Source organism: Syngnathus scovelli, chromosome 2, assembly GCF_024217435.2.
Source record: "Syngnathus scovelli strain Florida chromosome 2, RoL_Ssco_1.2, whole genome shotgun sequence".
Lineage (NCBI taxonomy): Eukaryota > Metazoa > Chordata > Actinopteri > Syngnathiformes > Syngnathidae > Syngnathus > Syngnathus scovelli.
The window spans coordinates 21,101,582-21,114,126 of NC_090848.1; the positions used below are offsets into that span (position 1 = coordinate 21,101,582).

Below are 12,545 nucleotides of genomic sequence, written 5' to 3' on the forward strand. Positions count from 1 at the left end.
CATGTAAGTTCTGCAGGACGTTGCTTACGTCAGACTGTTAATGGAAGCACAAATGTTTGCTCAAGCACAATGTGTTGCATGTTAAAGTTCCAGTTTGTGCGGTGTACTATTTACGCAAAACTACTCAGACTATGCATGTTCAACACAAACTCACAAGGAGTATGGACTACCTGGTAATGCTATCACTCACCTTTCAAATTACAGTACTATTTTTATTATCATTTTTTTAATAAGCTTAATGTAGGTAAAAAAAAAAAAAAAAAAGCAAGGCAAAAAACAAAACAAAAAAAAAACTAAGCCCACAAAACAAACACCAGTATCTTTGAAGGCTTCTTCGGATAGGCCACGTCATAAGATAGAAAAGAGTCTACAACTTCCTAGAAATTAATTATTAGCAGTCCTACTTCTTACGGAACCATACAGCTCTCAATACCTTGCTTCAATTACCAACAGTCAATATCAGGTGTGAAACGTGATTTTCTTCAATTACAGAAACAAACAAAGAAGAAAACTGGATGTAGTCATCACACTTCAGTAATTAGGTTGTTTCTATGCCAGAACACAAAAAAACGTTGGGGACCAGTGATTTAAGACAAATATTTAGTTCACGCAAAATGAATGTTTTGGAAATGTAGATTGGAAATCAGAAGCTCTCAATTATACGGAAAATATAACCATTAGTCCACAATGCCGGCAACATGCATTTTATGATAATGATTTTATTATTATTTGAAAAAAATAAATATTATTTAAAGCAAAAGATTTGCCCCGGAGAAGCTGACAGTATTAAGGCTGAGGTCAGTAAAGGGTTAACCCAGAAGTAGAAGCAAGCAACCTCCTTCCCTGTCTCATACTGGAAGTGTGTTCGTCTCTCGCTCTAGCGCTCTTTGTGGAACCAACCGTCTAATTCAAAACAAAAACAGTTCGTTTATTCCAAGGCGCTTTACCACTAAAATGTGCTGCCGGCGACTTATTTGAGCATCATATTCATTCGACGACCAAATGCAGACAACGTGGCGATCCTGAGAACCATTTTACGGGAGGTGACTGTACAAAAAATCTCATCGCTTTCTTCTTCCAAAGCTCATACGGTACCAGAAGTTATACGACGACCACTTCTTTTATTTACAAAGTTTACAACAACCGCGGGGTGTGTCGCTACTTGGTGTGACGTAACATGTATGATTTTTTTTTTTTTTTTTGCGTTGGGCGTCCTGAATGTATGAACTCGGGTTGAACTGCTGACGGTAGCATTTTATCGCTTTAACTTCTGCATTTACTTTTTTTTTTTTTGCATTCTACTTCCTTGTTGGTTGCACTTGAGTCGCCTTATTATGGCTTTGAGACGGTAGCAGGCATTGACAGAGACCGCTTGACATAAATGGGAGACTTTGTTCTGCTGTCCACGTCATAATTTAAACTCATGCCACACATTCTTTGGCGATCTATTGTGTGTGCATGTTGTTTGCGACTGCATGTAAACTGACCATCTCCGTGGAGTGCATTGCACAGTGGATGCCTGGAGCGATATAGGGCCTGATTGTGGGGCGTGAGCGCTTTCATGGAAGATTTTCAAATTGACCGTCTTAGATATCTACTGCCTGATAGGCTTTATGTCATCGTGTTTGGTCACATGGTCTTTCCTACTATTCGATGCATGTACGATTCAAATACGATTGGGGAGATGGAGGGATTGGAATATTTTTCTTTTTGACATGGCAAAAGACATTGCTGCCCTGGGGGGGGTCTACCAATCTTTGGATGCATAGCCTGACTTACGATTCATTTAATGTTTTAGAAGTGGTTTGGAAAAGTCCGCTATCTTAATTGCAGTGGTGGCATGTCAGTCATTTTATTATTCCAGGCCTGCCCAGTCTGTTGTTGTCAAGAATGTACCGTATTGGCCTGAATATAAGACGATGTTTTTTGCATTGAAATAAGACTGAAAAAGTGGGGGTCGTTTTATATTCGGGGTCTGGACATTATACCCATTTTCACTTGTGCGCAGCGGTAAGTTAAAGGTTGCTGGTATCGACTGAGTATGTTTCAGCTCATAATCTATTGAGTATGTTGCTGTGATCGTGTGCGTCTTTGACACAAAGTGAGTATATACATTTCATTGTTACTACTGTCCTCTGTTTTGCCATTTGTCCGATCGCGGTTTGTGTGCGTGCCGTTTGATTGACAGCTCCAGCGCGCTCCTTTAAGTTTGCCTCGCATCTTGCGACTAACGGTCGCCAGCAAATGTATTTTGTTGTCTCAATGGCTTATGTTTGGTGTGTTGCAGAGAGTATTTTATATATGGTTATTTAGTATAGCGGAACCGTTGTGCGCAGTTAGTTATGTAATGTGTGCCGTCTACGAGCGTCGTGTGACGTCAGAGGTTGAGCGTTGACTTACGTGTTGTATTTCTGTCTGTTGCAGAACCACACACACACCCCACAAAGCACACACACCCTTCACACGCTTCACACAATACCCTTTTGCCTGTGTGCCCCTATGAGCCACAGTGCCTGTTACATTTTTGCCAATAATTCAGTAAAGCAATCAAACTGAATCACGTCTTCCCTCCTGTGTTCTGACCGACACCTGGGGGCGAAAAAGCATAACCATCTGTATAGTTCTCAGGCTCCCCAACAATAGCGGTAGCAGTTTGCATTATTTTATTGCAATGATTTTCCTTATTCAGATTTGATTCAACACTACAGTTACAGTTAGACTTCACTTTGATTGTTAATGCGGTTATTGCAATTTTGTTGTTTTATCACAGCGGATTGGTTTATTTACATTTCAAAAACCAGAAGCCATTAATTTACAAATGTGATTGCACTTTAAGTTACGTATTGAAATGTTCAAATATTAAGATGTGATAGACAGTCTTTGCATGATTTGAATGAGGCAAAATATCATGCTTTTTCTCTCGAATATAGGATTGTTATAATCATTTGTTTCAGAAGTACTGTAATTGTTTTCTGTATAAAAATTAAATTTGGTGTTCAAAAAGTCTTTTTTTTTTAAACTTGAGTCAAAAAGTCTTTTTTCAAATTTGAGTCTTGAAAAACAGGGGGTCGTCTTATAATCGGGGTCGTCTTGTATTCGGGCCAATACAGTACTTACTACAGTACACGTAGTTGTTGCCGCTGCAAAATTAAGAATGGACTCATCACAGAAACATTTTCAGAAATAAATTGGGGATAAAGCAAACAAAATGACTTGGCACACCAGAGAACCAAATATTTGCATACAAAGAATATAAAAAATGTTTTATACGGTGTGTCCCTTTCTAAAGCTATTTATTATTTAACATTTTGTGTATCCGCATAATCATTTCATCAAGAAGTAGACATTTTCAAGACATTTGTTTAAATGCTTTTAAGGTTGGCACAAGTCCCAGGCACTGCCATGGATGACAGGAGATTTATGACCTACACTGCAAAAAGCAGCAGCCAAGAAGAGATCACGGTCTTTTGGTAAGATTTAATTGTTTCTGTTTTGGTCTTTGGTATACATACATTTAGATCTGTGGAGTGCCTGCTCTCCCATCAAGTGTGAAATTATACAGCCAAACACAGTGGCTGCCAAGATGCTAAGCAGAATTAACCATATTCAATGTAGCTGGATCCAGTATAGCATATAGCACATTGGATGTTGTGTGTCTTTTACAGTCGCTGCGGCTGACCATATTCAGTGTCTTTCCTCACTGCGGAAAATCCTTAATTGCAAATATTTAACTTTTCAACACACATAGACGTGCCCCTGGAATTATGTGTCACTTTGTTTTATGGGTTTTCCTATGAAATCTGACCCAAAGTGGGTGGAGGCAAATTCTTATCTCATAGGTTCATGCATGACATTGATGTTTTGACCAGTCAAAGCCTCACCAGATAGCTCCAAGTATTTTTCACAGAAGTGCTAATTACTTGTGTGTTTTTCGCTCTAGTTTTTGACCACATTGCACATATTCAGCTGACTGAATTGGAGTGACTCTCAAGATGCGTTCCAGTGTGGATGGGCAAGCCAGCCCCCTCAGCAGAGGACACACAAACGACAACAACAACAACAACAGCAGCATCAATGACAACAATGGAAATTCTGGTTCCCAGTATGCACTCTGCGCTCTGGGCGTCGGACTCGTAGCACTGGGCATTGTCATGATCGTATGGAGCGTGGTGCCTGCAAGCCCGACTGGTAACAACAGCAACAGTAGTGCAGGTGGAGGAGAAGGTGATTCTTATGGGAACAGGAAAAGTAAAGCTTCCTCTGTGGCCTTTGTCCTGGTGGCCTCGGGGGTGGTCATGCTGATGCTGTCATTGTGTCTGGGAATGAGGAACAAGCAGAGGGAGCAGCGCATGCTCCAGGAAGCCCAGAACCGAAGAGGCGTGACAGCCAGGGAAAATGGGGATGTCGAAACGTAAGTGGAATTTATAAAGACATTACAATACAGTGTTAAAATAAGTGTAATTCAATATTGATGAAGTGCTGCCCCCACAAGTGAAAATACAATCAATGCTTTTAGTGTCTTATTTGGTGCTCGCTTTTTCGTTCAGATTCAGATTGGAACGTGGATTCCATTCTGCACTGTAGCCAAGGATAGAATCAAAAAAGGCTGTCTTTCTTATTGCCATGCATAACAGTGTGAGAGATTTCATCATTCATAATAAGAAACATTTGCTGGCTAATTTACTGTTCACATCAGGTAGCATTTAGCTATTGGTCACCAGATTGACTGGCAATGCGAAGGAGTGGCCCTCTTGTCTGGTTTATGTTGGTGTGCAACAGCATATGATAGCAATCCAAGATACTATGTCAAGGTGTTTGGTAACTCCAACATTTCCTGTGTGCAGTGCCGAGCAAGACACCCAACGCTATGCTGTGCCCACCTATGAGGAGGCAGTAGGCAGTGGCCACTACCCTGTCCGTCAAAGTAATCTTCAGCCCAGCCCCTCCCAGCTGCCCTCCTACGATGACTTGGTGCAGGTCGACGGGGTGCAGTATGAAATTGAAGGTGCAGAGCTTGCCGATCCCGGAGCACAGCTTGGCTCCACCTCCAGCACCGCACCGGCAGCTCTTTCTGCCTCAAATCGGAAACCTGGTAAAAGTGCCCGCAAGCTCCTCCCCATCAAAATCCGCAGGATCAAATCGGAGAAGGTGCCCAATTGTCAACCGACCGCCAGCATTAGTATAGAACCTCTCACCCCTCCTCCACAGTATGATGACAAGGTGGCCCCACTTTGATGATGACTCTTAAACCTGCATAGAATCTTCCATTTGGACTAGCCTTGAAACAAGTCTCACTGAATCCACCTGGTAGAGCGAATGATGTTTGTCTCTGCAGGCTTGACCCCACACCCCGAGTGACGCTGATATCATTGCTTTTTTAGCTTCATAACAAAGACAACTTGGACAAGTGTTGGCTTCTGTTCAAGAAACACATCCCTCATTACCTAAGACCAACATGCTTTTTGATTTAATCAAATCTGGAGTAGAATTCAGCAGGGAATTATGCTAAAATCAGCAACAGTATTATACTGGAACTGTATATTTCCCAGCACAACAAACATCACTTCACCAGCGTGATCTGCAGCGTCACCTTCCAAGCAAGAAGATTTATATTTCGTTAATATTATTTTCACGTAACACTTTACATTATATTAATTACAGTGTGGATTTTTCTTTTTCTATATACTTGTGACTGCATTCTGACAACCATCTCCTTTCATTTATATTTATACATTTTGTAATTTTCATAATGTTGTGGAATGCTTTTTTTTTCCCACATGACTTTGTGGACGTGGTTAAAGATTGTGACTCTACATTTATTGCATCACCAAACAACAAACAGTTTACTTGTTACAAACGCACGATGATGTACTCTTGAAATCATGACCATTGTCTCAGCCCCCACTTTGCAACTTGACTGCCCCTACCTCAATCATTACTATGTACCAACCAAACTGACTTGTGCTATTCTCAATAGACTGTCAGTTCTGTTGAAAACATCCTGTTGGGAAAGAGAAGGGAACAATAGAAGAAGCTTGTGAAAAGCCACGGGGCTCGACTTCAAATCATTGTCACGGGAATAGCACTCGCACTCAGAAAGCAGAGGCGTAGACATCACATAGGCCTTTTTTTTTGTGTGTGGTTGACGTCTTAGTCAAGATGACCAACAGAGAGTGTCTTTGAGTGTGCAGCTGCACTGTTCTAACTGCAAGGCTTGCTCATCAACCGCAACTTGACTCACAGCCCTGTTTTCTCCTCCCAATGTTGGCAATGAGCCCCGCAGCACAAAGCTCTCCATTCAGTGCCAAATGTTGCCATTAGCATGCAGTGTTTTATCACTACCTGCCAATGTCAGATGAGAAGAACACACATGGGAATACACGGATCGAACTTTGCAAGCGTTCTTCGGCCCTGTGCTTGAATGGAGTCAAGTGGTGTCATTATTGGGGAAAGGAAAAAATGATACACTGCGAGCATTTGGATGAAAGAACAAATAACTTTGAGTCACTAACATCTGCTGGAATAACCCTTCTCTGTTGTACTTACTTTTTCTGGTCATGGAGTACCTCATTTGCTTGTAAGATTTTATTTTACAGAATAATGATTTTAATATGCTGGTTTGTCGATGGCAATTGCTGAAAAGGTGTTTCCGTTGAGTGTCTGAAAACATGTAATGCTGTTTCGTATTTTTAAGGGATTCATTTCAATGTGTTTTTTTTTTATCTATTGTGAAAATATTTTGGTTACCACTGTTCACCACTGTGAACTGAAAGCACATTATTTTGAGAGTATTATATTGAAATAAAGATTTCACTGCAGGTTTTTTTTACATTGAAAGATGAAAACATGATAAATGTTTTTAAACCTGCTAAGCTAACTTCAAACTGAATATGTTTTTATTTCCTACAATAAGAAAGGATTCAAGGGTGAAGAGGAAACTTTGCAGTCGACTCTAAAATTAAAGCAGCACGATGCCGACATACCCATAAACGGACTTTTGCAAATAGTTGGGTGTGTAATGCTAGGAAACATGTTATATTTTTCTTTCTCAGTAGGAGTATGATGTGCAATTGCACATCCTCGACAGTAGGTGGGGGGGGGGGGGTGTAACACGTAACAAAAAAAAACTGAGAAGCAATGCCGTAAAGTAAGATTTTCTATTGTTGTTCAAATCCAACAATTTCAGTTTTCCATTTTACCAATGACATAAGTTTGAACAGCCGCATTAGTAGTTTCTCTCAACCTGCAGACACAAGAGAAAACATATTACATACACACCCTGGTTTTGCTCAAACAAAGCTTTTTATCTACCTCACATTTGGCTATGCATGTGGAAATGAGCCACAAAATGCGTTGCTTACTCTATCAATCCAATCCAGATAGGAGCTGACTTGAGTAAACACTGTTGGCTTCTGGAAGAAGTTACAGCCCTGCCCTGAACCAAAGCTCACCACACCATGTACAGTCCAGGAGCCATCAGGGTTCTGGCAGTTCAAAGGACCCCCAGAGTCTCCCTGTCAATCATGCACCAAAAAATCCTACATGTTTGTTTACAATCTCGATGACTTGATTTGCAGTTTCCCTTTTAGCTCACATTACAGCCAGCAGTGACGCCATCTCCACCAGCGCACACCATCTTGTCGGTTGCCAGGACGCCCCACCATTCGGGCTGTGAGCACGTGTCATGGTTGATCACGGGCAGGAGAGCCTGCTGCAGGATGTCAGCTGGTGCACCCTCAGCTGAGTGAAACAACACAGACATGCTAAGTAAAACTAGGGGCTATTGCTTGAGCTTTCTGAATAGCCACTCAGCAGAGCACAATTGACACATGACCCTTAACTGCGTACTCACTGGACAACCGACCCCAGCCAGTTATGTAGCATTCAGTGCCATGGGGAAGGACGGCATCACGTTGTGGGAGGCAGGATGGCATGATGGTGTCAGAGAAGACCACGGGGGTAGAAAGCTTGATCAGGGCAATGTCGTTGCTGCAAAAGCCACAGGACATACTAAGCGAATGATTGTTGGTGAAACCAAAAGTTCTGACACCTCAACGAGAGCTCACTTTCGGATGTGGCCCTGCCGATATGAAGTCATGTGGATGGCTGTGGGTGATAATCCGCGCGGCCCACCGAGCTGCTGAGTTCTCCTCACTCGCCGTTAAGCTGTGTTTACCCATTTCCACTCTGTAGTTGTAATGGCCACTGTGGGAGGGTACATGACAGTGTTTCCTTTGAGAGATTAGACAGAAATATTGACTCTTTTTGTGTGTGATCCATATTTATGATGATTTAGGACTGCTTGTAGTAATTCTTGTTTACACTTGTTTTTTTTTTAAAGTCTAGGATTTTTTAAATTTATTTATTTATTTATTTATTTATTTATTTATTTATTTATTTATTTATTTTCACCTCTCTAAATTGTGATCGCCTAACTGCAGACTAAAAAGATGCAGCTGCTGATTTTGAGAATCAAAATTTTCAAGCTGATTGTATTTTCTTTCCCTCAGAATTGAGTGATTTCATATTTATTTCCCTCTGCTTGGTCTAAACAAGCAATTGACTGCTGGAGCTGTCATGGTTCTTGGTTCTGTTACTAACTGTGCAGTGTTTTTCCACTGCCAGAGCCAGGTGGATGGGCGTAGCCTCTGGCACACACCTGTTTGGCAGCCTCATGAGCTGGCTATTTAAGGAGATGGAAACTGGCCACCCCAATGTTGCATTTTGCTGGTTGTCCTGTTTGATTGTGTGCTTGATTTCCATCACAGTTGTCTCTCTCAAGTAAGTATTTCTTTGTTATTTTGTACTTTTGTGCATTATTGTGCATTTTGTCCCCTACCGACTGAGTTCTTTTTGCGTTGTGCACTTGTTCATATAGTTTTTAGTCAGTCTTACTTAACGCAGTGGGCTGCAGTGAGGACCCACTCTGATGCAATCAAGGTTCCCCCACAAACATGACTCCAGCGCCCACTGCTGTCTGACTGGAGGGAAACCTGCACAACACGATTACATAGCAGGCAAACAGTATGAAATGCCTATTTTTGATCCATGGCAGCTTGCAAAAAAAGGACCCATCTGTGAATAACTCATGTGGCCTTTAAATCAGTGCAAAATTATTACAGATATCATCAATTGATGCAGACAAATGCCTCTCAATAGTGAGACATCACCTGCCAGGGCCAACTGTGTGGCTTGACGTCCACTCCTGCTACCACTCGACCCAGCACAGGAGGGTAGGCGGGAAGGCCGCATCCAGCAACACAATTAAATGTTCCTTTTGGGCATAAACACAAACTTGCACAAACTTCTTTCATTTAACAAAATGCACTCAAAATATTGACAATAAACCGTAATGCTTAATTGTAGTTGGGTCCTACCGTGAGCTACCATTAAAGTGAGAAGAAGCAGCTTCCTCATGGCTGCTCTGTGTCCAACTGGCTTACTTCAGAAAAACAACGCAATTCACACAGATTTCGAGCAGGGAGGGGTTGACATGTGGTTAGTGAAAGCATTTTCCCATCACTGCTTCTCTGAGGGAACATTGGGTTCTTTGGTTTTATTAATTGTGTTCATTAATGAGAAGTTAATAGAATAAAACACTAAACATAAAGAACGATGTCCTATATTATACAGATGCAATCTGTTCATTACGATATAAATGTCAATTATTTCAGTTATTCAAAAAATGGAATCAACAGATATAGTTTGACCAAAGAATATACTTTTTATTTTAAAATGTGTTTTTTGTGCGTCTCCCTTTATCTTGGTCACACGATTGTAATTTGCGATTTAAGTCAAATATATTATTTGAATCTTTCAAAACACGTAATTGACATCCATAAAATGCATTTTACCCCCAAGTGTAGCTCGTTTATTTATTTATTTATTTATTTATTTATTTATTTATTTATTTTTTAATAATATTGAACACTTGACATCTAAATGGGTAGTACATATATGCAGTGTATTGTAATCTTTTTGTTGTTTTATTTTTGGTTCAGTGGTTTGGTAGTTTTCCACCCCATAGGCTGGGGGTTCGATCCCAAGCCCGTGTGACCATGCTGAAGTGTCCTTGAGCAAGATACCGTTGCTCCTGATGCTGTGTCATCAGTAGTTGAATGAGAAGTCAGTGTGAGATGCTTTGCCTTGTATGGTAGGCAAGTGAAAGACCATTTGCCATTTTAGACTGAAGCATCTGTGATGTTCCCATTGAGCTTGGCCTTGGCAGATAACCTTTCAATGTTGATACCTAAGTTGCTTCACAATCCCCCCCCCCCCCTCCCACACACACACACACACACACACACCAACCCCCTTCTAAAACCAACATTTGGTCTTTATTTAGTCATGTGCCAACGAGTCGCCCTGTTTCCATCAAGATGTCAATCTTGATTGCACGTTGGATGTTCATTGCGGGACGTGCTAGAAAGTCTCTTAAACAGCATTTTAGTACTGTTCCTGAGCACAGGGTTAATCAAAAGACAAGTCAACATCCTTCAGTAAAATGCCTTGCAGAAAAACACATCAATCGGGCTCTTTACTAGTACTGCAGTTCGCCACAAGATGGAGACAAATGATTGCATGTGGTTTTGTGGAAATACTTAAGCATTTTTATCTGGGCATAATTTTATTTTGATTACTCACTGTACTTGACACCACTATACTACTGCATGTAGTAAGATTAGAAATTAAATTTTAATGGTTTGAAAAAAAAAAAGTAAACCACTTGGCGTCTATGGCCTTTATTAGTCTCCTTGACTACATCGCAACTGTATCAAGTATGTGTACTTCAAGCTCAAGTTGAACGCTGAGAGGGAACTTTTCATCAATTATTTAGTCATTGATGATTGTTGAGTTTCTTTTGTCTGAAGGCTCAAAACAGGGTCCATAAAGTCCTGGTGCTAAGGGACATTGTTCTATTCAGGTTTTTTTTTCAGTTTTGGAGTCTCATTTTCTTATCATTAAGTATCTTACAATCGTAACACACAAGAAGTGTGGGCTGCCGTTGAACTTGTGAGGCAGCATAATCATTAAATTATCAATTTTTTAAATATCTAATCTTTGAAGGGTTCTGAGAAATAGCAAACATGAACCTAAAATGTTTGACCAAAGCTAAAATGACAGAAATTCTGTCCTTTTGCTTTACTTTGTGTACTGTTGTGTAATGAATACCAAAGTGTGTCAGACCTCGAGTTTGGTGGTTCCAATATTGCAATGCACCGCAAACTTGGTAAGTGTGCTGGTCAAGCAGGAAGGGTGAGCACCCTAATCGACATGGCTTTAACAACATATAGATGAAGTCATCATCACCATGAGTGAGTGTGTGTGTGTGTGTGTGTGTGTGCGTGTGTTGGGGGGGGGGCATCATGGGACAAAGTAGCCTTTATGCAGTGTGCCGAGCTCCAAGGCAGAAACATTGTTGAGCATTATAACATTGTGTAACTAAAACCACATGTTCCAAAGTGGAGGACAGACAAACACAGACTGACTGCTACTCAACGTCAAGAAATGACAGTCCAGCTTCGGGAGAGAATTCAGCAGATGAAGACATTTGACTGACACGTTTGCCAAGGGCATTTCCTTTCTGGTGAAAATTCATTTGAAAACAATGAAATAACCCTACTTGCCCTAGGCCATCATGATACTGCTTTACAGATAGTTTGATGAATCAATGTGTACTTTCTATGTCTACTGCAGTATTACTCGTCAACAATGCCCTTTGAGGTGAGTTTGGACGAGGCAGTCCTCCTGTCTTAAACTTGATTTAGTGACAAATTGTCCAGCTGTATAATCTGTCGGTCTCTCACAGCATAGCTTGAACTATGTGGCAAAATATGTCAGAATTCTTGATCCATGGAGTATTTTGACAATGTGAAAAAAATACTTCAATGAATGTATATATATTTTTTATGTTGACTTTTCCATAATATTAAGAAATGAATCAAGGTTTTATGATCATAAGTATTGTTGGACCCTGTGACGGATTCTCTATATTTCTATTATTTGCTGCTTCTAAAAAAAGTAACAACAACATTATTTTATACCCAAACATCTTCCTGGAAAAGATTCTTGTGACTCGATGTCCCTCCAAGGGAAGAATGATCATTTAATGTGCCGACCACACAGGTTCTGCCTTCCATTAGATATGTGTGGGTCCAGAGGCTCACTACAAAGCTCTTGAGAGCTAGAAAAAGAAGTCATCAGAGGTTGATGCATGCTCACAGTCACACAAAACCTGAACACCCTCACCGCCACCTGCTGCTCTGCCACCTCCTTCTCTCAACCCAAATAAAGCTCCAACTGACTCTCGTCAGACAAACAACTTTTTCCGTATAGGACTAGGATTTGCTTTATCCACCAAAGCCTTTAAGCGCCCTCACCTTCACCTTTCCAATGACCTCACTCACGTCTCAATCCAGTATAAACACCGAAGGATCCTCATAGTCTGTTGCCTTGCTTCCTGGATTCTCAACAGCGCCCCTCCACCCTCCCATCCTTAACCAGTCCCTGACCACCTTGGCCTCCACCTCTATATGATATGATGT

The 12,545-nt window shown here is 41.0% G+C and overlaps 2 protein-coding genes across 5 annotated transcripts; one reads left to right on the forward strand and one right to left on the reverse strand.

The window, feature by feature from the left end:
- Positions 1-813: 813 nt before the first annotated feature.
- Positions 814-6,818, forward strand: tmem51a (transmembrane protein 51a). 4 transcript variants are annotated; one of them, XM_049755234.1, is made up of 4 exons: positions 814-2,101; positions 3,378-3,470; positions 3,941-4,411; positions 4,845-6,818. In XM_049755234.1, exons 3-4 carry the CDS (start codon positions 3,993-3,995, stop codon positions 5,233-5,235), a joined length of 810 nt encoding a protein of 269 aa, XP_049611191.1. In that variant the 5' UTR covers positions 814-2,101; positions 3,378-3,470; positions 3,941-3,992; the 3' UTR covers positions 5,236-6,818. The 4 variants fall into 4 exon arrangements, with proteins under 4 accessions (XP_049611191.1, XP_049611189.1, XP_049611190.1 ...); XM_049755232.1 differs by having other exon boundaries at positions 814-1,091; XM_049755233.1 differs by having other exon boundaries at positions 814-1,043.
- A 467-nt stretch (positions 6,819-7,285) lies between these two features.
- On the reverse strand, positions 7,286-9,421 carry LOC125989164 (chymotrypsin-like elastase family member 2A). The gene is made up of 7 exons (XM_049755237.1): positions 9,378-9,421; positions 9,171-9,274; positions 8,896-8,993; positions 8,080-8,205; positions 7,853-7,989; positions 7,595-7,740; positions 7,286-7,514 (listed from the first exon to the last, which is right to left on the reverse strand). Exons 1-7 carry the CDS (start codon positions 9,415-9,417, stop codon positions 7,323-7,325), a joined length of 843 nt encoding a protein of 280 aa, XP_049611194.1. The 5' UTR covers positions 9,418-9,421; the 3' UTR covers positions 7,286-7,322.
- Between the last annotated feature and the right edge of the window lie 3,124 nt (positions 9,422-12,545).